The sequence below is a fragment of the Drosophila albomicans genome, chromosome 3 (genome assembly GCF_009650485.2).
Source record: "Drosophila albomicans strain 15112-1751.03 chromosome 3, ASM965048v2, whole genome shotgun sequence".
Classification (NCBI taxonomy): Eukaryota; Metazoa; Arthropoda; class Insecta; order Diptera; family Drosophilidae; genus Drosophila; species Drosophila albomicans.
Genome location: NC_047629.2, coordinates 11,523,173 through 11,547,998, shown reverse-complemented (window position 1 = coordinate 11,547,998; position 24,826 = coordinate 11,523,173). Strand labels below are relative to the sequence as shown.

The window sequence follows — 24,826 nt, the reverse complement described above, 5'->3', positions numbered from 1 at the left end:
CTGAGCACAAATCTTAAACAACCATTAAAAAAGCCTACTTCGATTTCGATTTCATACGCTCGCTTCACACTTTCGAGACGTGAAAGAATTTCTATTGTCCTTATTAAATGCGAATATTAGGAGAGATCAAATGACAATTGAATAACTAACGTATTCATAACATGGTTTTTCCAATTCTCTCAATGAGAAAGTCATAGAGCAAGTATTAATGTCATTGTTCCCGCACCCACTTGACTCGACGCTGTTCCCATTCTCATTCTCATTCGTTGAGCTTGGATTCTATTAAAATCGCCTGTCATTGCTGCCTACCATCGTTATTGTCCGACTAGCAGAGTGCAAACAGAGCAAACTATCACAGCTCAGACTGCGTTTGACTTGGATGCGCCATTTGCAGATGGGTTGGGCAGCTGCTTGGCAGACATGCTTAGTCCCTTAGACATTGGCATTGCCAGCGACGTCGACGACGACGATGTTGTCTTCTGGCAGAACCATTATTCTTCAACAACGTGCATTATATTATCCTTTGGCTGACTATAGAGCGGCACGGCACGGAAAGGAATGGCATTTGTATGCAGGCTGGGGCGCGAATTGCATTTGGGGATTGGGGCATCATGCGATGGGTTCTTGGGGACGAGCCTTGCCTTTGAGCTGTCGTCGCTGCAATTTGTATTGCCGCCTTCGTCGTCTCCGTCCCCGTCCATGTCCTCGCCCTTCGTTGTAGCTGTTGCTGCCGCCTGTAACTTGTTTTTTATTGGTTTTCTCGTTTTAAATTTCAATTTGGCGTTGGCCTGTAAGCAAGATGTACGAGTATGTACGAGTACAAGACGAAGCCCTTCCGTGTGGCATATGTTGGCACGCCAGGTGCACAACCGACCGGGCGATTTATACGCGTCACAGCGTCAGGTTGACAGTTTCCGTCTTGGCAGCTAACTGAACTGTCATTCAGCACAAGAGGCAAGAGATGAGGTGAGGTGTGGCATTTGGCATTTCTCGCCATCCACCCGCGATGCTCTTATTATGCTATTAGGTGTATGGGCTCTCTCACATTTTACACCGCATTTAACCCAAAACATGCCACTTAGCAGGGCGCATTTATCAATACGTCGGGGCGTATACGTGATTTTGGTCCTCACCTTACAACATCACCTCAACACTCAGGCAGCACAGTAAAACACAACACATCAAATTATCAGGCATCATTATCGTCATTATCGTGATCATCGTCGTCATCAGCTTGCAACATTCAATACGTGTTTAACCTCACAGCCAAGTTGAAGCTGCGATTATCAAGCGTTTCCGCTTCCGCTTCCTATTCCCATGCCCATTTCCATTCCCATTCCCATTCCTCCTGCCATTCATGCCCAACTCGAATTCCGCTTTCAGCCTTTGCATCATTTTGTGGCTTACAGCTATACCCCAAAAATTACATGCCTTTGTTTTTTATCTAATGCTGAGCCGCATTCTCAGGTCTTAAAGACCATCGAATGTGTCGCTGTTGATGCTGCTGTTGCTGCTGTGGGTGTTAGTCTAAGTTTAAGTGTGTGTGAAACGTGCGTCTGCCTGCAGTCGTTTTTCACATTTGCACCCAACAACTGGGGAGCAAACGTAGGCACAGCTTTCGGTCTGTAACTGCTCTTTTCTCTGCCTCTGACTCTTTGTGTGCCTCCTTCCCATGACAATGCTCTAGTCCTGTATCTCCAATAGAGCCTTGCTTGTGCTGAGCGTATGTAATTCGATCTATTATCAGTTGTCGTCGTCCCGAAATTCTCGCATTCACATAGCCATTGTTGTTTTGCTTGATTTGTGCTAGCAATACTCGTTGTGTAAAAGAAATGCTGCACAGTGGTTCAAGGGTAAACAAGAAAGGAAATGAAAGAATACATAAAATAAATTCAATCAATTGTTTATTAAGAGGCGTTATGCTTTAATGTAGTTGATATTTTAATAAATTTGTATTATACTTTAATGAGTTGCAGTGAGAAATAAGATAAAAAGTGTGACCATGTTTCCAGGAATGCAGTCACATTATGATAATTTTGTCGTGTATATATGGGCACACTTACAACACCATCAATGAATACTCATGATAATGAGAGCATAATATTTGGTTTTGCAAAATAAGTTCTTTGCAGATTAAGCACTATTGAACTAGAAATGGTTAACCCAAGTTCCACTGTGCTCGAACCGAACACCTTGCGAGCATCCCAATTTAAGCTGAACACATTGTTTCACGTACCATTTCACAGCTGAAATTGGAACTTTTTCAAGCCCAAACACACAAAGACAAACGAATACACTCGAAAAACACAAACCCAAATCCAGAGGCAGCGACAACGACAACGAATTTGAAGATGACAATAGAGATGGAAGCATTGATGGAAATGGGCTTGGAGCAGGAGCCAGAGAAAGGGACATGCGTGCCTAAGTGTTGCATTTACATGCGACGTAATACAATTTGTGTCCTCTGCCTCAGTCTCTGCCTCATGGGCGACAAATGCGCTGAGGCGTGAATTGGATAATTTATACTATACGCATTTGTGAGCAATGAGCAGAGAGTAAGCAGCAGGCAGTAGGCAGTAAGTGACATCTGACCCCCAAATCCAATGAAGTATGTGGGCACCAGTGCCGCCTCAAAGTGTTGCCCGGGATCGAAGGGCTGTGGCATGCGAATATTAAGCAAAAATTAGCAACAGTTGCGTGCCAACACGGTCTCTACACTCGACACTCCACAGTCGAAAATCGACAGTTGTCTACGAGGACGAGAACGAGTATGTCAAGTTAATTTAATGTAGCGTGAATTGTGTGTGTCTCTCTCTCTATGTTGAAGGGGGATGTGTGATGGGTGTTAGCTGAGTGTCAGCTGCTGTGGTGCCTATACAACAACTTAAACATATGTTACGCCTAGGCGATGCTACGTGCAATAATTTGCTCAATTACTTGGTAAATTTCTTCTGGATGCTAACCAAAAAAACCAACACAAAAAAAAAAGAACGGAGAGGAATATTTGCCTTGTTCTTCAACTTGTCTCCATCCATCTCTGTCCTGGCCTTGAGTACGTGAGCGCACATGTTAAATTCAAATAAATTATGCCTCAAGGCATTTTACAATTCTATTGCCAGCTTTTAGGCACAATATTGTGAATTGTGTTCAAATGCGCCCGAAACTTGTTTTCGCTTGCTCTGCCCCACAAATTATGCATTTAGTCGAATAGGGAATGGGAAAGAGAAGGAGATGGAGATGGAGGACGAGAACGAGAACTAGGATGAGAATGAAGACGAGAATGAGAATGTGCGGCATGTGTAGGCAACTACGTGAGAGGCCTGCAAAACCGTAGCCAATGGCCTGAAAAAATATTGAAATATTTGCTTAAGTCTGCAGACTTCATCTCAAAACTTACACTGCACTTTAGTCTTCAGTCTTCAACGGATGTCACTTGACAAAATTTGACTTTTTCTATACTTCTTAAATGCGCCACCCATGAAGCTGAAGGGTATTTTAAGATACCAGCTAGAGTCTTCGTTGTACACATTAAATTAAAGAAAATTTCAAATAATGAATGTGATAATTATTGAAAAACTGTTTAGTATTACGAGAGTTAGATGCTATTATTAGCCTTCGTATACAATATCAAATTTATCTCTTCTACTATACGAAGAAGCATCCGATTCTATGTGGTTTAATGCTATTAGCAGCAAACAAATGGCTTAAAATTTTAATGTTGCATTCTCAATATAGCAAGCAGAACTTCAAATGCATCGACATCTTCGATGTTTCAGAAACATCTTGATATTGTACCTTGACATTTTCTTTGCCAACATCAAAGTTTCACTTCATTGTTTGTAATAAGTGCTTACTAAGCGCACACACTTTTAATAAAATTTGCTATTTATTCCAATTTACAAATTCATTTTACTAAAATAGTGTCACTATGGTGTTGCAAGTTTCACGAGTTAAAATAGATTTTAATTTTTCATAATATAAAATATCGTTAAAAAATATAAAAAGAAATATTTTCATCTGATTTTTTAGGTTTAAAAAATAAGGAAATATCATATTTTTCTTAGTTATCCAACTTTTTACACCCTTGACAACTCTCTTACTACCGAAAAAACATTCAAATTACTTATACCAAAATTTTTACTTTTGTGTAAATCTCGAAGTTATAAATATTATGCTAATTTGAATGTACAACACAAACGGAAAAGATTTCTTTATATATTTTTTCAAAGTTTTATAATCAACAAAATAACATGAAATGTTGCACATTTTAACGTTATAAACTGACTCCACTAGAAATCATTTTCGCAGCTTCAGTAGCGGGTATCTTACAGTCGAGCACTCGCGACTGTTGTTTTTTTGTTTGTTTTTTGAAGCTCATAAAAATGTCAAATCATTTACATATACGTCAGCTAAGCGACAACTACTTGACATACATTAATACACTTACGCTGCCTGCTAAAGGACATGGCATTATCCCTTATCCTCAAAAGGCAAAAACGACAACTTAACTGACATAATACAATAAAGCAACATGCGCGGCGGACGTTTTTTACCTTCCTCTTTCTTTTTTAGGATGCATGCATAAAAATTATCTTGAAACTCTCCAAATACCGTTAGACAGACCCCGTTTCGACCTCCTCCCGACTCTTGGTCTTTCACTCGCTCAAAAGTCAAGCTACATTTTTCTTGCTGTTGTTGTTCTTCATGTTTTATGTGTGTGTGAACTCTCTTAACAAATTGGTTTTGTGCAAATTTTGTGGCACACACACACATACACACACATGCCCCATCTTAGTTGCTTAAAATCCTACGAAGATAGCTGAAATTTGCAATGCATACTTTTTGGTGCGCTTGTTTAACTTCATTAGCGTTCCTTTTTTGGCTGTGATTGGCCTGAAGGAGTCTGCACTTTGGCCATTTGGGAATGTCCTTTGGCATGCAATTTTCTCAAGATAGATTATAATTTTGTCAATTGCTTGACCGGATAATCAGAGCATATGCTTTGCTTTACTTTGAACAGTGGTTCATGCTCTGAAGTCTATTGCCTCATTTTGTGCAGGAAAACTCTTGACATGGAGTTGCGATTATTAATATATATATTCTCGTTGTTTGGTTTTTGCCTGTTCCATGTGGGGAGGGGAAGGCGTCGGTTCATTAGCCGCCCTACGCGAGCTCAGTCTGCCGTGACAGGTTTCTTTGCTCTTCTGCAGTCTGTCATAAATTCTAAACAAATAGATTTGTCACAACATTTTTGGTGGCCACTGTGTGTCGCAGGAATTGGTGAAATTGGCCAAGGAAAAGAGATACTTTTGTGGGTCTGGGAGCAAGTGTGCGTCACAGCAGAAGATGAAAAGCTATTTACATTTTGCATTGCTTCTTCGTACTCAAGCTCAGCAAGGACAAACAAAAAGCACAAGCTGAAGCCGAAGCTGAAGCACAAGAAAAGGCAACGGCAAAGGCAATTTATCATAAATATTTGTCAACTGCAGCAAACTTATTTTACGCTCAGACGGACAGGAAGTGCAAGGGAAGTGGCAGATGTATGTGACCACTCGCACTCATCGTATTCAGTACTCAGTATTCACCACTCACATTCACACTCATATTCATATAGAAATAACTTAGCTTTATTCTAGGGCTTATCCAATAATCGTAGCGTAAAGATAGATAGAACTATAAATATTGCCATATCAGCCAAATGGCAAGCCCCACGCCCAGCACCAAGTCCATTGGCAAGCTGAAGGTATTGAGTTGCGATTGCTCGTGTCGAGCTATCTCGATGATCTTGTGGGTGGCAAGCAGCCATTGCTTCACTACCGAAGCCTCGGCTGCCACAAAGGAAAACTCCTCTCGCTTGCCCTTGTCCTTATCGGGATGCTTGACCAACAGATTGACAATCTTATTGGCATTCGATGTAGTCAACTCCAGCGGACGTTGCAACTCCACATGCTCCCAATTATAGTGCTGGCGATACGCCAAGCGACGCTTTCGCACCTCGGTGCAGACCAAGCAACGATCGAAGAGAAACACTTTAGCGCGATACTTTTTTTTGGTGGGAAAATGCTGTGCATCGAATTCCGTAGATCGACGGAAATTTCCCTGCAGCTTCAGATCGAACTATAAATACGAAAGAATACTTTGAGTACAACTTATTTCAATGAAACAATCTCTTGCTACCTCATTGAGTTCATCTATGTTGGGAATCTCCTCAGATTGATTGACAACATCCAGCTGACGTCGCATCCGCGTCTCCAATTTACAAACAGCACTCAGTACAGGCTTACAGCTAATGCCATTTTTGTAGAATTCCTTAAAGGAAACATATATTAATATTTTATTCAAATATTAAGCGTCACATACTCACTGATATGAATTGCTGCAAGAGCAATGGATATCTCGTCAGTCTTTGTATGGGCTGCATTAAAAAACTGTCAATGCCCAGTTTGTCTTTTATTGAGGTTTGATAGTTCTGCAAATAGAATGCAAATGCCGTCATATTAAAGTCACATTCCAATAATAATTAAATTTACTTGCCTGCAACCATTCGCGGTTTTCCTGACGCAACTGCATCGACGATTTCTTGCCCATGGTGAAGCTCACATAGCAATACAAATTGTTTTTCTACGGCGAAATGAAAATATATGAATTTGATTTAAGTATTATTAAATGTCTGACAACACTTTTGACACATCTGCTATTCGCAAATATGTCATTCTTAAATCCATTCTGCAAATTTGCAAATTCTTGGCATGTGATTGTATGAAAGCAAAAATAACTTTTTAAACATTGTGCTCGACTATGAGTTTCTTCGTTCTTCTCACAACTGAGTATTATTGTAATAAATCATAAAAATCTTTTTGAATAGAATAAACTATTCACATTTAAGGTTTCTTAAACTAAAAATGCCTCAAGGAATAGTTTCTTTATTTAATATTCTGTTAGTCATCTAAACATTGAAAAAATAAATGCAAAAAATTTAATGCAGATGAAACTTTCGATGTGAAAGAAAAAATAGTTTTATTCAACATTCTGTTCGACTAAAAGTTTCTTCGCTCTTTCAACAGAATAGTTTAAAATTATAAATCTATTTAAATAGGAATTATTCTAATTTTAGATTTCTTCTAACTTAAAATACCTCAAGAAATAATTTAATTTTTTAATTATATGTCAGTCATCTAAACATTGAAGAAATTAATGCAAAACACAATTCAAATGAAACTTTCGTTATGAATGCAAAAATAACTTATTCAATAGTCTGCTCAACTAAGAATTTATTCGTTCCTTTCACAGAATAGAATAAAATAAAAAATTTTTTAAATATAAACTATTGGAACTTAAGATTTCTTGTAACAAAAAATACATTAAGGAATAATTTCATTATTATTCAGTCATCTTAAGATTGAAAAAAATTCACTTACAATACCAATGAAAGCAAAAATAGTTTATTCAATGGTCGGTTCGACTAAAAGTTTCTTGGCTTTTCTCACAGTTGAGTATTATTTTAAGAAATAAAATAAAAAATCTATTTAAATACAAATTATTTGCATTTAAGATTTCACCTAACTTAAAACACCTCAAGGAATAATTTCATTATTTAATTACCCATCAGTCATCTAAACATTGAAGAAATAAATGCAAAACATTTCATTCACTATGCAAATGACACATTCGGTACGAATGCAAAAATCTGCAGCTCAGTTAGACTGCAAATACGTTCTACGACAATTGTTTAATTTAATAATTGAAGACATTTGACATGCAAATGCAGTCAACGGTAGGAGAGTTGTGTATGTGTTAGTGTTTGTGTGTTTTGAGTCGTATCATCAATCGAAAGCCGGAGGCAAATGCAAATATTGTCACAACACCAACATTAAGTCAACTAATCTGCCTCAAACTCGAAGTCTGTCAAGTAATGGTATAATTATTTCGCCATTAGATTATGGGCTTTGAATTGCTCGTGGCAGTCAGTCGTTGGTTGTTGGTTGGGGTAAGGCTTAATAGTCATCGGATAATCAAATTAAATGCCTGAAAATATAATCTTGGCTAAATATTTGCTGTTGTGAACCAGTTTGGAAAATGTTTTGCATCACACCTTCAACACGGAGACGGAGCCAACGAGCGGAATATCAATTTTTCACTGGCTTTGCTTTTGCCAAGGTTCACAGTTGATTCCGAGCTGGTTCCGATTGTCTGTTGTGTGCGGTGTAGAATTACGTGACTTAAATACTCAAAACTTACGATTTCGCCCAAAAGCCAATTTCTGCTTAGTTCGCGTTCATATACAAACATATACTCAAGCACATATATATTCGTGTAGATTATATACGAATATGTTGGGTATTTATATAGCAACTGAGGTACTGAGTAGATCAGGCTTTAAACTTAAAATGGGAAATTCGCTGACACGAAAATTGAGCCATGTGAATAATTTTCATTGTTCGCACTAAAATCACAAAATCTTGGAACCCTTAACATATAATTACTTTATAGCGTAACTTAACTTTGTCTGCGAAATAAAATTGTTATCAGTAAATGGTAAATCATGTTTGTTGATATTATTAATCATATTGTAGATGATATTGTTAACATCAACAATTTATTTGTCGACTAGGAAAAAATGTCAATGTGTCATTTCATTTAACTTATAAATAATGCTTTTTATGGTCGTTTTTTTTTATACCGATTTATGTCCAAAATTTAATGCAACAAGTTTCAACATAAGTCGAAAAGAAATAAAGCAAACAAGTCGTAAAGTGTAAACCAGCTCAAGTCAATGAAAAGCTCTGAAACTCATTTGTAAACGTTTTGAAATGAGAAAACTAATCAAGTAGGCAATTATTTCTGAAAAGCCTCATTAATTTGTTTCGACAATATGCTGAAAGGAAATACATTTCAGCCATTTATTTAGATATTTGTTTATACAGCACGTTGCCAAAATATATCTAAGAATATGGCGATGGATAAACATTTGCACGCTTTTATTATGACGATTTTTCTCTCCTCAGTTTTGTGTGCTGTGTGATTCAATATTCACTTAGGATGAGTGAGAAGAGAACAACAAAAGCATAAATCAGATAGCTGCTTAACAAATTTTTGGGATATATCATGTTTTTAAGCATTAACGCCGCAAAATTTGCCAACTCCCTAGCACTTATAATTTTGGTCGTAAATTCCTTTTCAGCTCAGCTTGAAATGGGTTCTTCGGAATGTTACCTGTGAGTGCTACTCCGCGTGCAGAGTTTGTTCCAGCTGTTTACATTCTGAGAACTCGATATGACATAAGATCACATATTTATATGTGGTATATATATATATAACATGCCCATTCATGCAATTTAAATTGTTTGATTGGCTTTGCACTGTCGCTGAGCACATGTTGCCGCAATCACTATGCGAAGTATCTCCAACAAATATTGTTGAATAGAATACTCATGCAACATGCCTTATCTTATGACTTGACAAATAAATACAAAAATTAAGCAATTCTCACCGAGAGAGAAAGAGAGAGAGAGAGAGAGAGAGAGAGCGAGAGTGAGAATAATACGTGTCTATTCTCAAATCGTTATTTGACAAGCTTTATAGCAAGACCTCAGCTTTGAGCTCCTACAACCGATGACGTCATCTTATAACGCCGACAATAAACATTTCTGCTGTTCAGTACGTCGCAAAGTTTTAAATTGTGCGCTTTTTGTTTACTGTTGGCATTAGCTGATTATACCAATCTTATCAGGGGAATTTGCCGGGCCTACACACATACAAACTCATTCGTCATCGTTAGGGTTTTGCTTTTGCTTTTGCCATGCTAATTACTTAAATCGCAAATAGACAACATTTCGTATGTCAATTTTGTAAATAAGAGTCAAGTACGTACTTATATAATTTTAATTCACAATCATAACAGGTAAAGAATATCTTCACACAACGATGTATATTTATAATAAAATAAAATAAGAAACAATGGCATAAATTCCCGGATGGGCTTGGCGTGAACCAAGTATCTTATTTCTGACACCCAACTGTTCGGCGTTTCGTTGGTAATTTTCAATTAAAGTACAAAGACATGAGCATAATATTAAACACTTGGCTCAATATAACATGTAACAATTGGAAAATGTTTCCAGGCTTGTCATGAGGTGTGATTAATAACTTCAAATGAAAAAAGTATCAATATTAATTACAATGAAATCGATTCATAGTTAACCAAGTGTTGCTCGCTTGACGTAGTTTCGTTATTTCGCATATCGTATATTAACCCATCATGAGTCTAAATTGAGCTGACATTATTTGCATTAATTGCGAAAGACAAATAAAACATGTCGCTAAAAATAACAGTCAATAATAATAAGCGAAGCCCCATAAAACCGCAAACAAATGAAAACGTCATTTTAAAAATACATAGAAACTAGCAACGTAAATATTTATTTTACGCAAATTGCTATATCGAGTCCAAACGCTAAAAAAACACTTTTTACAGAAATATCTTTTTTTACAATTTTGTTCTTTGTTGTCTTTCACTCAAGATATATTTTAAAGACAAGTCTCTGCCTGGTATATCTAATATATGCTTTCAATATTTCAGGCATAAATGTGTTTGGTATTTATACATTAATTTGTATTAAGACGCAACTTTTAGTAACCATAAAAATAACGTAACGACCTCAGAGTCAGACAATAAAAATTAGCGACTATTAGTAATTGCATATAGAAAAATTGAAAACATCTTTCGTGTCATAAAAATGTAATGTGTAGTGAATAGTTATTTCAAATATTCTTCTGATTGGCACAAATCTGATCGAAATTGCCAATGACTGGCAGACTGACAGCTACTCCCACATTTAATGCTCTTGACAACTGACGGCATTCTATACAATAAAAAACGAGGTACTCACCTCAAAAAGAAGCGCAAATTCATCGAATAAGCTCTTAAGATCACGCTGATTGCGCAACATTAAGGGAAGAATTTCGGTTTCGTGTAACTCGAGGATCTCCGAGATGTTCCCAAGGAGCACTTTCTGTCGCTCTTCCCCTCGCAGTCCATCCGGCAGGTTCTCAGAATCTTGTAGTTTTCCATAGTTGAGGAGTCCCTTGCGCAGATTGTTCACATAGTTGACTTCGGTTTGAATCAACTCATCGATTATGAAGCTTATCTTCTTTGAGGCATATATCTCCGATTGATCGCAGGGAAAGAGATTCTCTAACGACAGTGTGTCCTCATCCTCGTGGCTAAATTGAATAACGTCAGAAAGATCGATACTTAGCAACTCAATGTGAAATGGAGATTACAATGAAGATCTCTGAGAGAGAGATAGAGCTGAGTTACTTACTACTCATCCCCCAAAGTCTCGAAACTGAGGGTATGGGTGAGAAAACCATTGTGCGAGCTGTATGTTGGTGATGAATTCGCTGTTGGGGATGTGGCAGGTGGAACACAGGTTGTTGATGATGCTGTTGTTGGTGCTGAACTTAGGTTGACAGAGCACAATGAAATACCACTGAAAACACAAAATAATGTGAACACTCCAAATGAAAACCAAACATCGATATATGAGCCCATGTTTTCAGATTTTTTTGTAGACAAGTTAAAATTCTGAATTGCTTCAAAACTTTCGGAACAACTGAGATGTATTGCATGCATTGTTGGGAAGTGTATATTAATCTTGTAGACTATAAGAGATAAGGGTATCACTTTTTTTTAACATAATAGCTACAGTTTTTATTGTTTTTGGTTACGATCGGATAAATATTTTAGAAGTTGTTTAAGAAATAATTTTGCGGTTGACTGAATGGATAGTATATTGATAAACAAAATTTAGCTTTTGGTATATTTCAGTATATTTATGTATGTTTTAACAATAATACTGTATTTTTGTCCGTTTCGTATTTTATCGGGTATTTGACCGTCGACTACTCTCGACAAACACGTTTCTGCTTGTAGATTTCTCAATAAAACTCTGCCCCGAGAGGGTTAAACAAATAAGAAGAATTCTATTTATTGTTATCAAAGTATCAAGAAATTGCGAGCTGGAAGTTTCCATAAAAAAATTTGATATTGCGTTGTGTGAACGGAAACTGTATCCTAAACATCAAGTGATTTAAACTCTCTGCAGCGATATTTATTGTATTTTATTTATAAGTATGCACCTAGCACATCCGATTAGCGAGCGTCAACTATAAAATTTTATGCAACACATCCGGAAAAATTACCCAAAGCGATTAGCAAATGTCCGCGACATTTTGTAAACCTTAACATTGCAAATTTCTTATCTTATCACATAGACGATACACATGCAAGCAAGCTCTAATCAATAAAGTGAAAACCGGAATAGCTGGGGAATGAAGAACAAGGACTAGCTATCGAATAGTATCCACAAATGAAAGTTTAGGAATAACAAAGTAGTTGGCGCACCTATCACAATCCGGGATGCCATTGGATGCATTCAATGATGCTCTTGGTGAAATGGAAAGTCTCTTGGGTGAAGTGGTTGTAGGAGTTGTTACAATAGGCTCCGATGATAGAACCTCGGCTTCAGTCACTGAACCGACGATATCTGTTTTCTTGGGATCCGCATTATCGCTCAGAATATGCAAATACACATTCAGCACTTGCACAAAGGCGATGACAAGAAAAGTTATGGCAACAGGTATCACGTCAAACCAATTGATGGCAAACATTTCACAATCTTTCACAATTTGTACACAATTCAATAAATTAAAGTATAGGAGAGGCCATTGAATATACGACGCGTTGTTCAATTGCTATACACGTAGTTTAATCGCACAAACAAATCACGCATTTTATGGTAAACCGCAGCAACCGACACGTAGCAAAGGCAAACATCAACTGACAGAATCTTTGGTGTCCACGAGCTTTCGCTGTGATCGCTAAAAACTTTATAGCAAAAGCTCAAGCTCTCTTATTGAGCTCACTCTCACGCTCTTCCGACCTTGCTCTCCGTGTTAAGCATGGCCAGCACGCGTCTGGAATTTGTTTATAAACAAAATATCAAACTGTAAAAATAATTTCATATTTTTTTATTAGTTCACTTTTGTTTTCTGTTCGATAGCTAAAATTCCTGAGCATTGAAAATACAGTACGTTATGGTAACATTAATGGTAGTATAGTGATCATAACTTTTGAATTTGGTTTTGGTTTCGCCTTGAACTTTGCATATTTATGTTACATTGGTCTATTTGAGCGAGCAAAAGATTGTTTTAGAGTACTTGTCATACTTGTCGCATTTAATAGATCACTACGACTAACCAGACGTTTATTAGTTAGCTGTACTCTCGACTACTGATATGCGGTATAGCAACGCAAATTTATGGCGATGATCTCAGAGAGACAGATCACACAGTAGCGACAATATAACAAATATATATGCAAATACTTATAAATACTCTTTTTTGCCGTTAATGTCATCGCTGGTAAATCTAACAATTAAACTGCGGATACATTATTTTATTCATATTATTTGCAATGGATTTTTCATTAGCACACTTTGTGCTCATCCATACGCCCCCCAAATAATTTCCATACAATTGTGGACAATTGAAAGATTCCACGAAATACAATTATTGGCTGGGCGCGATTGATGTACTACATACCCCGTTGAGAGGTTGAGAGGAGAAGTTTGCCAACTGTTTGCATAAATTAAAAAAGAAGAATCTCAATAAACAAATGTGTTTATCTCATTAAATGCTTATTGAACTTTGAATGCTCTTCTATCGAATATCGCTATACGAATATCAAAAGATATCAAAAGATGTAATAGATTATTTATATATATATATAGATGTAGATATTACATATTCTAATATCTATGTTTATGGCTTAAATGGATTCAAAATAATTAAAATATAAATTTATACCAATATTCAAAACAGCTTTCTATAAAAGGGTATTTCATTTTCGACAAGCCAAGTTTTGCGCAGTTCTGTCTGATTTTATATTCAGCGTCAAGCGTCAATTGTTTATTTTTATACATTTTCAAAGTGATGTCACAAGCGATTCAATTGCCTAACAAGTTATTCGGATTGTTAATTGTATGTCGTTTATTAACAATGCCATTTGGAGACTGTGGCTCATAATTTGGCAATGTTGTGAACACTGCAGCAACAGAATAGCAAATAATTACTGAACATTGCTTTAAGGCGTGAGAAGCTCAAATTCTCTTTGACGTGTTAACTCGTTAACGAAGGTTTCGATTCCGGTTTTTTTTTTGTTTTTAACTTAATCCTCGAAGAACAACAATCTCAATGAATAGTCAAAATTTCACAGTGAACAATTTGTTTTACTCGTGACGATATAAATACATTAATTAGTATTTAAACGATTAACTTATTTAACAATATTTGGTGATTTAGCATAGACTTCTAATATGTTGTTTTTTTTTTTCTTTTTTTTTGGAATTTGGTAACTTAACAATTATAACAAATTTGGGGCACAATTAAACATAGCAACAATGTTTTCCTTTCCACATTTCTTTCAGGTAAATGTTGTTGGCTCAATGCACAGGCTGTTCAGGATCAGTCTGGGATCGGGGGAGAGGAAGGAGCCCAGGAAATTGAACTCCATATTTCATATAGGGCAATTTGGGCTCTTAAAAGCACGCAGAACCAATCGGAGATCAGATCTCCGTATACATCGATGTCTACGAGGCCGCATACCAAGTGGTTCGATTGCTGGCGGTGTCCTCATCAGGCTTGGGCATTATCCATATGTTGCCAATGCCACTGTCCGAGCTAAAGCGATTCGAGTCGCGATACAGTGAGAAACTCGGTGCCTTGCGATGCAGATGATCGTTCTCACGCGAATAGCGCTCTTGCAGCTTCAGACGCTCCTCGTTGGCATAGTTGTTGATCATGTCGCGTATCAGATCCAACCAGAGCTGAATCTGTGCCGGATCAGCGGTGAATTCGCATTCCTGTTGCTTGCGGCGCTCATAGTAGAGTGTAAACGATTTTGTTCTGGCCGAGATACCAACGTGCTCGCATGGATAACGACCATGGAAGACCAGATGCTTGCCTTTTATCTCCGTATAAATGATGCACTTGTCAAATATAAACACTTTGGCACGATAGTTGCGTTTGAGCTTTTGATCCATCACCTGGAACTCGCTGACCTTGCGAAACTTGCCCTGATAGTACACATTGAACTGCAAAGAGTGGCATTAGAATCGTGATTGTAGAGTGCTTTAAAAGTAAACCCACCTCATGGCAATCCACAATATCATTGATAATTTCCGATTCATTCGTTGTGGTCAACAATGTGCGCAATCGCTTCTCCAGACGGCAGCAGGACTCAATAAGTGGCTTCATCACAATGTCGCGATTCTTGAAGAAAGTCTAATGAGAACCAAATGAAAACAGATTAATATATATATAAGAAATTGAAGATGATGTTTTACTCACAGTGATGAACTGGGTTAGGAGCAGTGGATAACGCGCCATTCTCTGAATTGGCTGAACAAGGAAACTGTTGATGCCCAGCTTGTCATCACGCTCCAGGCGAATGCTCTGCGTAAATGAAAGATATTCAGTCAATGGAAAATATTTTGGGATATCCAAAAACAACTTACCGTAAAGTAATTCTTATAAAGATCGCACAGCTTTAAGGACTTCTGTTTGTTCATCGTAAAGATCACATAACCATAAAAGCAGTCTTGCTGTAAGATCAAAGAGAAGTGTTAGTAAATCTATAAAAACGGCAATAATATTAATATAATTAATACTAATAATAAAATTTACATAATACTGAATAACATAATACTAAATATAGCTTCCGGCGTACATGTCTATCAACACCTATTATTATGATCTTCATTATCTGCTTAATCTAGTTATTTTTATGAAATCATGATTCGTATTTATATTAATTACTAAGACATAAATAAATTGATTGATGATGAATGATTAATGAAATATATGTTCGTTCTCATGGTACTTACATCTAAAAATACTAGGAATTCGTCAAAGAGACGTTTAAGATCACGGCGATTGCGTTGCAGCATGGGCAAAAACTCATCGCGATGGAATTCATAGATCTGCTCAATATTGCCAAAGAGATCGTACTTCTTGCCACGCAGTCCCAGAGGCAAGTCCTTGCGCTGGAATATATTGCCGTAGTTCTCCAAGCCAGTAAAGAGATTATTCACATAGGCCTCTTCGGTGTGTATGAGCTCTTCCAGAATTGGATGCACACATTTGTCGCTCTTATCACGCAGCTCAATTTCCACATCATCCTCTCTGGAAAATGCGATTTTAATTATTTTTAGTATTTCATATTGTTTTTTGCATTCTCTTACTCTTCTTTGGGCTGGTAGAGTGAATGAAATTTATCAACCAGTTGATGGTTTGTTGTTCCAATGATTTCAGTCTTCCTTCTCGGAGTAGAACGATAGTTTCTGCGAAGAGAGATAAGAGCACATAAAATGGTCAAACACTGAGAACGACGCTCTGCTTTTTATAGCATTTATCATTGATAACAATATTAACGCTAAGCTCACTAGACTAGCCCAAGAATATGGCAGCCATTTCGAAAACAACAAATACAAGATAACGCGTCCCCAACGAGGCGTTGTATGATTCACGACTTCATCGCCCTCTGATAAGCGACGCTCCAGTCAAGGCAACAGTACTTAAGTACCTATCCATGTACATAATGGAAGCAAGTGTATTGTGTATGATTCAGTTTGGAAAAACGGGTTAACCCCCCACACACACGTTGTAGGAAATTGGACATTACCCGTCGCAGGTGCTTGGGGTGTCCATTCACATAAAAGACAAGGATCTTGCCCAAAGTTTTGTACAGCAACAACGAGAACTTGGTCAGGCAGTCCAAGAAGAAATCCAACTGAGAGATTAGGAACCACGACACCATGATCAGAAGAAGCATTGAAACGCCCGTCACTGTGAAGCCCATCAGCTGCAAAGCTAGCAAATTACTTCGATGCGACCAAAATTGGACTGAATACAGACCCCCTCGATACAGCCTTCCCTATTAGCCACTGTCAAGGATAGCGACGAACTGAGAATGCTCGCAGTGGGTGAAAGGTCAGATGCATTTGATGCATTGGAGCCGCTCTTTGGTGTCAACTCATCGGTGTCCGCTTCAAAATCTAACATCGATACTGATCGAGTGGCAGTGACTTTTGTGTTTTCGTTGTCCTCAATCCTTGCATGCCTCGGGATCGTATTAACTCCTTTCGATACCATGACCGGACGGGGAGGCACAAAGTTTTCCTCTGATTCGCCATGAAGTTGCGTATCGCTCTGGCCTTCGTTTCGATTCTCTTTGGACTCTGATGGCTCCATGTTTTAGCTGGAGATGCTTTATAAGATCCGAGTGCGATAGATACATTTTTTAGAATATTCCGACATTTCCTAACACGAGTGTAAATACGTTCCAGAATCGGGTTTGACACTTAATTCGAGGCAGCAACCGGTTCACAATGCTCATAAAATACAACGAAACTTAAAACGGAGGTTTCACCTTCAACATTTGTTCATTAGGTTCCCCCACTCAATCTCTGAACTGGAAAGACTAAGCTGAACAGTATGCGAAGGTCGTCTCTAAATCTACAAAACAGGGTATTGATTGAAGCCATGATATCACCGATATCATACATCATACTTATATAGTTAGCACACTCACCTTGGGAAATCCTTGTCGGGTCGCAGCGGCCGAGTCTTGTGTGTGTGATCCGCGCTTATCGAACGCTGCACGTGCTGGGATTTGTTCTCCTCGGGTTCAATGGAACTGTTCAGCACTGCGGAGCTGCTCTCCTTAAGTTCATGTTCCGCTGGCGTTTGGGGATCCGTCTCGAAGTCAGAGATCTGATCAACCTCATCCTCGGATCGCACCTCGTCAATGCTGACGTGTGCACTAGAAATGGAATTACTGCCGGAGCTAAGACCCGGCAAGGCAATCCGACGTGGTGTGGGAGGAGTTTTGAGCTGCGCGCTCCCATCGTATTGCGAGAAGCTGGGAACGCGACGATTCTCGAGCAACTTCAGACTCAGTCGCTCTTGCCGCAAGTAGCTGATGTTGGATTTAAGAGTCTCAAAACGTTTCACCTTCTGTCGCACATCCAACAGAGCAGGATCCGCCGTGGGAGTGGTTGGTGTCATTGGTTCCTCATCGGGTTGGGAAGGAGTTTTGGGTTGTTGTTCACCCGTCTCATCGCTGGCCGCTCGCATTTTAAGCACTGAGCGTCGGTTGAACGCACTCTCCGTATCCGAGTTGACCGAGTAGGAGAGCTGAAAGGAACTGGAACTGGTGCTAACGTTGCTGTCGCGTCGTCCGGCGTTCTCCGCATCCACGTTACTACTGCGACGCAGAGTGTTGCGCTTGTTGAAGTTCCGGTTGCTCAAGTTGCGCTCTCGCCGAAACGGCAGCGGGCTGAGATCTTCGTCGGCCATTATGCTCGGAGTCGCCTGATAGTGTTTATCACTACCAACTCTCCCGCTCTCTAATTATATTTAACTGTCTTTGTGTCTTAATGTGTTCTGTTTCTCTCTCTTTGTTTTTTTTTTTTTTTTTGTCTCTCTATACTTATTTCTTGTTAGCCAGAGTATGGAGTATAGCTTTTCAATCCACAACCAATGCTCAAGTTATAGTAGTTACAATATTAATTTAGTTTTAAGTATGTGTGTATTCACATTATTGTTTATCTTTTATGTTTGCTTTGGAATTTTTGAGACACGTATTTGTATCTCGTGCGTTGGCTGCCAACAGCTGTGACTGCGGGGGTTTTGTTTATTTTTCGCTGTTTTCGCTTTGTTTTTTTCGTCCGCTTTTTAATGCGCTGCAACAAAATGTTATACAAAAATAAATATTCGATAAAGTGTTTTTTTTATATTTTAACATTTCAAATTGTATATACAAACTTTTGCATAGTATATTCAAATACATGTATAAAACACACAAGTCATTTAGCAAAGTCACGAAGAGGGAGATTTTTGTGGTTAAACAAAAGAATCTGGCAATTTGTGAACAAAATATCGATAGACGTTTTTTGCATCTTCTTGATTTGATCATTGAAATGTAACTCTATTTTATATAACTTTACGCTGAGTTCCTATGATGGATTTAGCCTCTTCCTACGCTGGTAGGGCATTTTTTTCTTGCTTTCTTGCATTATATATTATATATATAATTATATCTATTAACAATTAACTCGAAATTTGCTAAATACATTAACTGTATATAACTTTGGACTTAGTTCGTTAAGATGGTCCGATTGTTTTACAAATATTTACTATGTTTGTGTGGATACAAATCTGTTTATTTTTAATGCGAATGACGTCAAGCGGTTATAGATTCAAAGATAGCCGAGCTCACCATACACAGTATACTATCTGTAGTGGCTAATTATCTGTGACGTTGCGACAAAAAATGGTTAGAACGTAATAAACTCTGTCTCTAAACAACATCTCATCTTGCTCATTCATCACCATGTTCTGGTTGCCAAATAGCCAAACGAAATAATGGAAAACACTTAATTCTTAAACAGTTAAAAAAATCTTAAAAAAAAAAAAAAGCTACAGTTAGGTGTGCTCGAATTTGGGATACCCTCTACCCATTTTCAATAAAATAAAATAGAGTAATATTATCATTAAAATATAGCAGCTACCTATTTGGTATAATAATTAACATGTAAATAAATAAATAATCAAATTAATATACCGATAAAATACTGAAATATAGCAAAATATATATTTCGTATGCCAATATACTATTACACTCAAAATTCATCATCAAATATATTTGTCGGACAACTTATAAGTTCTTTAGCTGATCGCAACTAAATCAGGAATAATCAGAAATAAAAAATTCGAAACGTAAATAATATAAAACTGTGAATAACTCGACAAACTTCTACCTTAAATATAGCATATATATATAAATTGCAAATGCACTTTGAAGAAACATTGCGAAGAATTCATAATCAAGTATTGCTTTAAAATACTCAGAACGTACTTCGTTAAAACATTCGATTTTCTAAGTGAGCATGGGTTTAAGGATCATAATATTCTAACAGAAAACTTTCATTTTTTTATTATGTTATATGAGCTTGGAAGTTTCAACAACGTATACAATCTGGATCGGAAATTATTTCAATTTTAAATTAAATTTCATTTGCTAAGTTCAACCAAATTTAGCAGTTTTACTTTTCCATTTTACTAAGAAATTGCGGTAATGAAACGTTTAGACATTTACAGCGCCTTCGTGGCCCTGGGAGGTCCAGGTACCAAAGAGGACATTATCATCCAGGTGGCCAAGCAGCAGAACATTCGATTTAATGATTTGCCTCAACTGCAAAAAGAAGTTGATCAAGCACTGGAGGAGAGCCAAAGATTAGGATTCATCGATCGACAAGGGACAATCTACAAATTAAACATGGAGACGACGCCAGCGAAGTGTTTGAACTCTGCTCCCAATAAACCAGCATCGACAAAGGCAAGTCAAGCAACCGCAACAGCAGCAGTGGAGCGCATTTCCAGACAACTTAATGGCCAAGGAGATGGAAAGCGAAGTCATTCTGTAGCGAGCACCCGAAGCGGTCCCAAGTCACCTCCATTGTCCTTGTGCTCAGCCTGCGTTGTGGATCCCAATGTGAAAATAGAGCGGCGCAAGAATTCGAATAACCTGGACAAAATTCTGTTGCCTAAAGATACGAGTGTCTGCTCTATTTGTGGCCTTAACAGCGATAATTCCGGAAATACTGAAGAGCCGGATGTAGATAAAAGTGTATGGCCCCCAATGCGTACTTTAATATGAGATCGTGAGATAGTAAGTTGCAAGGTTCAATGGAATTCTATATAAAAGCACTATTCTATTGCATTTTATTATACAAAAATATAATAGAATATGGGAATTAGCGTATATATGTGTCATATATATGTACGGGTTATATTCGTCTGTCCGATATCCAACTGGTTAATTGCCTATTTACTCTAGCTGTCTCTGCTTTCATATTACCTACGTAGTAAGAAAGCGTATTTAATTATATAACACATCTGATCAGCAGTAGATTTTAACCTTAACTTGTTTCCTATCTATTTCTTTCAGATTTCTAGCACTGTCATGGTTGCTGATTATTTTGACAAACTGACTAAATTAGTATGTTCTTTCTATCGGACAAATTGTTGCTTCACAATCAACAATGCATTTATATATATTATATGAAACTACTTTGAGACGAGTAAATAAACAAGTATTAACAAAATTGGTTTTTTTTAATTGGATAAATTCTCATAACCGTTGATTTGTTGCCCCTGTTTGATAACCTCTAGCCTCGTCTAGCAATTGGCTACAGAACAGAATTAATGAGTTATATCTTACCTTTTGATATTTTTAAAAAATTATATGAACTTTAGTTCCATTCGCTTTGATATAATGCTTATGCTTTGATGATAAACAATTTAAGAAACGATCATCTAATAAGATTCTTCTCATTTGCGTAAAGATTTTTATACATTTATCAGTATACATCAGTTCATTCATTTCCTAAACTAATAAAAATAATTAAATTTAAATGGTTTGTTGTTTTTTATACTCGTAGTTCACTGTAACCGTTCTTAGTTGTTTGGTGAGAAATGAATGGGTCATTAACAAGTTTTATAGTAGAAACTGAAAAACAATACCAGTAATCACTTAGATTTAAAGTACAACTGTTGGTTTTCCCAACTCAATTGTTATTTATAAATACTTTGGCTTAAGTACTTAGCTATTCGTTATAGGTGGGTATATATTATTGTTTGATTGCCATTCTTTCGACTTTTTATTGATTGTTCAACTTTCAATATGAAACAATAAACCAATAGGGGTGAATTAATGACCTCACAAACTCTGATCATACATTTTGTATATAAGTTGTCTGAAAATCTTTTGATGTCATATCAAATATGAATAAGTAAAGTTTGCAACTGAGCAACAAATATTACTAATAGTATATAAAACATCGTTTAAAATAAATGTTATTTCCTTTAACTTGTTGCCAGGGAATAAATGCACAAATGTTAGCTTTATAAGCGTCGTTCTCAAACTTGTATCGAGAAACAAAATGTTATGAGTGTGAGTACATTTGGCTATCTCTTTCTCTAATCTACCAATTGGCTTTTAAAAGCCGTTTCTTGGAATTGCCGGCACGAAAATAAACTGCAACAATCATAAAAGCAAATGACTGATATGATTTTATTAGTAAACACTGATAAAAAAGGGAGTTTTTGTGCTATTTTGGAAGTAAAGTGAATTTTATATTTTGTAAATTAGTATTAAACAGTTTTGTTTAACAATTGTTTATGAATTTACAATCTCCAAAATGAATACGAAATAGAACTAGAGAAACCACAAAAAGTTCATTAAATTATCTGCTTAGTAAAAAAAAATGAGTGAATAAAAATGACTAAAATACTCATTTGAGCCACACTCATTTAAAGCCAGATTTGCACACACACGTCATGTGAAGAGAATTAGGGGAGAAAACACTATGTAAACCCGATTTTGTATATACAATTTCACAAATATTTTAATTTGTTTTCTATATACAATATTTACATGTCATGCACGTGTTAATTAAACAATTAGCCATTAGCTGACATTTAAAGCGCGTCTATAGTCTGACTTTTATTTTACTGTCTGTTTTTTTTCAGAGTTTATGTGTAGACATAAATAAATAGATTTGCAATTACGTGCTTTTTATGTTATTGTCCATTTGCCATTTTTGACACTTACATTAGGTAACAGTGGCAAATTTAAAGTAATTTTAAGGTCAGCTTTAGTCACAATTGAATCAACAGAATGTTCTATAAGCGCACACAGCGTATACGCAATTTACACACACACAAGTGTTGCTGCGACAGTTGATGTTTCTGTTGCTGTTGGTGTCGTTGTTAACTGTTTTGCGCATACACGACAGAGACAGACAGACAGACGAACAACTGACGAGTCGAGACGAGAGACGAGACACGACGAGTCACGATATTTTTGTCGACGCCCGACGACTAGAATTCAGTGTTCAGCTCACCTGCGCATTTGAATTGGCACTGATCCGGAATTCGCAATGCAGCAAGTGCGAAGTCGGCGGCTCTCTTATCACAGTGGGTGAGATACGTTTTTTGCTCACAGCGATTTGACGAACTGTAAATGAAAAACGAGTAATGAAGACAAAACGAAAAGAGACAGATTTCAGCAGATGAAAAATATACAGTCATATACAAATATATTTAACAACAGCAAGTTGTCAATCGCACCCACTGTGCGCTCTCCCGCTCTCCCGCTCTCTCATTGTTTGTCACACAGTCGTTGTTGTAGGCTTTTAACTGTTTTGCGTTGCTTTGGATGTTGCTTTGGCATTGCTGCGCCGACTCCGCCGCTTTAGTTATAATTTTTTGTTCGTTGTTCGTTCTACCTTTATTATTTAGAGTGCACACACTCTCACACACAATTTAGCAGCTACTCGTGTACATGTGTCTGTAGCTGTTGTTGCTTGTCACTGTCTGCGTGAGAGTTTTGCCGCATTTTCTACAGCAAATTATTGTCATAATTCTTTTCTTTGCCGCGCTTCATTATTTCGCTTCGTATTTACATGCAGGCGGCATAAATTCTTAATTAGTCTAGGCCGACGACAACACGACTGACAATACAACAATGACAAAACCCATTCAAACATACTCGTATTATGTACTACATAAACATACTTTGGCACTTTCTTGCAGCAACATTGAGAAAATTGTCATAAGTGGTCACAAAAAAAAAATAAAAAGAGTTTCACAATGAACAAGGCGAAAATTATATCTTTACAGCTGCTCTGCACATATAAGTATATACTCTGAAAACACATACGTACTCTTAAATTATTATCTTATCGACTTATCAGCAAGTATTGTACTTTTTTTCCATCGTCGCGTCACTTCGCAATTCAATCGCAACCAAGAAGAGCATAAGAGCCAATTGGCCATTTGGCGTAGTCTCAGTGTTCAAGTACTTTACACATTTCTGCTTATCTTAGCGCATTTTCGAACGTTCGTCGTTCTCAGATAGCCGAAAACTAAAGTACGCTTCAGATACACCTACTAAACATTCTTACTGGGGGAGTCACAGCTGACTTGTGAAATACAATTTAAAGTGCATGGGGTTTAATTTTAATCCGTATCAAAGAACGTTAGAATCCGTTGATTTACTGATTTAATAGCTGAATGTGTTCGAGATATTTATTGTTGTTGTTTTAACATTCAAAAAAATGTTGCCGCCTTAAGCTGTAAAAAGTTTTCAATTTAAACAGCAAACAGCTTTTAGTTGCGCACTACACATTTAGGTATTGTAGCAACGAGCTTTGTGTGGTACATAAAAGCTTGTGAGCATGAGCAAGCAGTTCAAAGCTTCGGCACTCCACATATTTACAGCAAGCGAGCGTTACAGAATTGAAATTAATAAACATATTTAAAAATAAATACAACTTTTTTGTATGTACACATAATTCCAGTAATATATATAATGAAATATACGAATGATATGAAGTAAAGAAATACAACTTTCTGTTCAAAGAAGTCATCTCATATCATCAGCTCATATCATCTCTTACTTCACTGCAGTTGGACTTTGCATGCGTGCCCTTAACCATAAACAGGCTTGACAATGCGTTCAGATTTCAATACATAGCCTGGTGCCGACAGTCCAAAACATTCTACCCACCTTCTCATGTTTGCGTTTATAGTTTTCTCCGCCTCCAATTATTGTTTATTGTAACAGTCAAGTTTTCGCCGGAAATGCATTAAATTAAAGCTTGGATGACTAAAGATTTCATTAGGATAACAGATCTTT

General features: G+C 37.1%; 3 protein-coding genes across 6 annotated transcripts; 1 reads left to right on the top strand and 2 right to left on the bottom strand.

Annotated features, from left to right (window-relative positions):
- Positions 1–5,578: 5,578 nt before the first annotated feature.
- Positions 5,579–12,843, bottom strand: LOC117569915 (rho guanine nucleotide exchange factor 25). 2 transcript variants are annotated; one of them, XM_034251258.2, is made up of 7 exons: positions 12,407–12,841; positions 11,325–11,492; positions 10,890–11,223; positions 6,535–6,621; positions 6,365–6,469; positions 6,178–6,309; positions 5,595–6,117 (listed from the first exon to the last, which is right to left on the bottom strand). In XM_034251258.2, the coding sequence occupies exons 1-7, from the start codon at positions 12,670–12,672 to the stop codon at positions 5,674–5,676; spliced, it is 1,536 nt and encodes a 511-aa protein (XP_034107149.1). In that variant the 5' UTR covers positions 12,673–12,841; the 3' UTR covers positions 5,595–5,673. The 2 variants fall into 2 exon arrangements, with proteins under 2 accessions (XP_034107150.1, XP_034107149.1); XM_034251259.2 differs by lacking the exon at positions 11,325–11,492 and having other exon boundaries at positions 5,579–6,117; positions 12,407–12,843.
- Positions 12,844–14,381: 1,538 nt separating this feature from the next.
- LOC117568762 (triple functional domain protein) lies at positions 14,382–23,040 on the bottom strand. Of its 3 annotated transcripts, none has more exons than XM_034249598.2 (8): positions 22,739–23,040; positions 17,654–18,806; positions 16,305–16,403; positions 15,948–16,245; positions 15,579–15,665; positions 15,412–15,516; positions 15,211–15,345; positions 14,382–15,155 (listed from the first exon to the last, which is right to left on the bottom strand). In XM_034249598.2, the coding sequence occupies exons 2-8, from the start codon at positions 18,418–18,420 to the stop codon at positions 14,652–14,654; spliced, it is 1,995 nt and encodes a 664-aa protein (XP_034105489.1). In that variant the 5' UTR covers positions 18,421–18,806; positions 22,739–23,040; the 3' UTR covers positions 14,382–14,651. The 3 variants fall into 3 exon arrangements, with proteins under 3 accessions (XP_034105489.1, XP_034105490.1, XP_034105491.1); XM_034249599.2 differs by having other exon boundaries at positions 22,842–23,040; XM_034249600.2 differs by lacking the exons at positions 17,654–18,806; positions 22,739–23,040 and adding exons at positions 16,745–16,908; positions 16,978–17,112.
- Positions 20,056–21,230, top strand: LOC117568764 (uncharacterized). The gene is made up of 2 exons (XM_052004210.1): positions 20,056–20,794; positions 21,074–21,230. The coding sequence occupies exon 1, from the start codon at positions 20,201–20,203 to the stop codon at positions 20,780–20,782; it is 582 nt and encodes a 193-aa protein (XP_051860170.1). The 5' UTR covers positions 20,056–20,200; the 3' UTR covers positions 20,783–20,794; positions 21,074–21,230.
- Positions 23,041–24,826: the final 1,786 nt, after the last annotated feature.

Excerpts from the sequence above, each read along its gene's own strand:
- LOC117569915 (XM_034251258.2), bottom strand. The coding sequence starts at position 12,672 with ATGTTTGCCATCAATTGGTTTGACGTGATACCTGTTGCCATAACTTTT. Across the intron at positions 6,470-6,534 it reads AAAACCGCGAATGGTTGCAG|AACTATCAAACCTCAATAAA; the intron begins GCAAGTAAATTT and ends TTCTATTTGCAG. Across the intron at positions 6,310-6,364 it reads TCTTGCAGCAATTCATATCA|GAATTCTACAAAAATGGCAT; the intron begins GTGAGTATGTGA and ends GTTTCCTTTAAG.
- LOC117568764 (XM_052004210.1), top strand. The coding sequence starts at position 20,201 with ATGAAACGTTTAGACATTTACAGCGCCTTCGTGGCCCTGGGAGGTCCA.
- LOC117568762 (XM_034249598.2), bottom strand. The coding sequence starts at position 18,420 with ATGGCCGACGAAGATCTCAGCCCGCTGCCGTTTCGGCGAGAGCGCAAC. Across the intron at positions 16,404-17,653 it reads CCCGACAAGGATTTCCCAAG|AAACTATCGTTCTACTCCGA; the intron begins GTGAGTGTGCTA and ends CTCTCTTCGCAG. Across the intron at positions 15,346-15,411 it reads TCCTAACCCAGTTCATCACT|ACTTTCTTCAAGAATCGCGA; the intron begins GTGAGTAAAACA and ends GGTTCTCATTAG.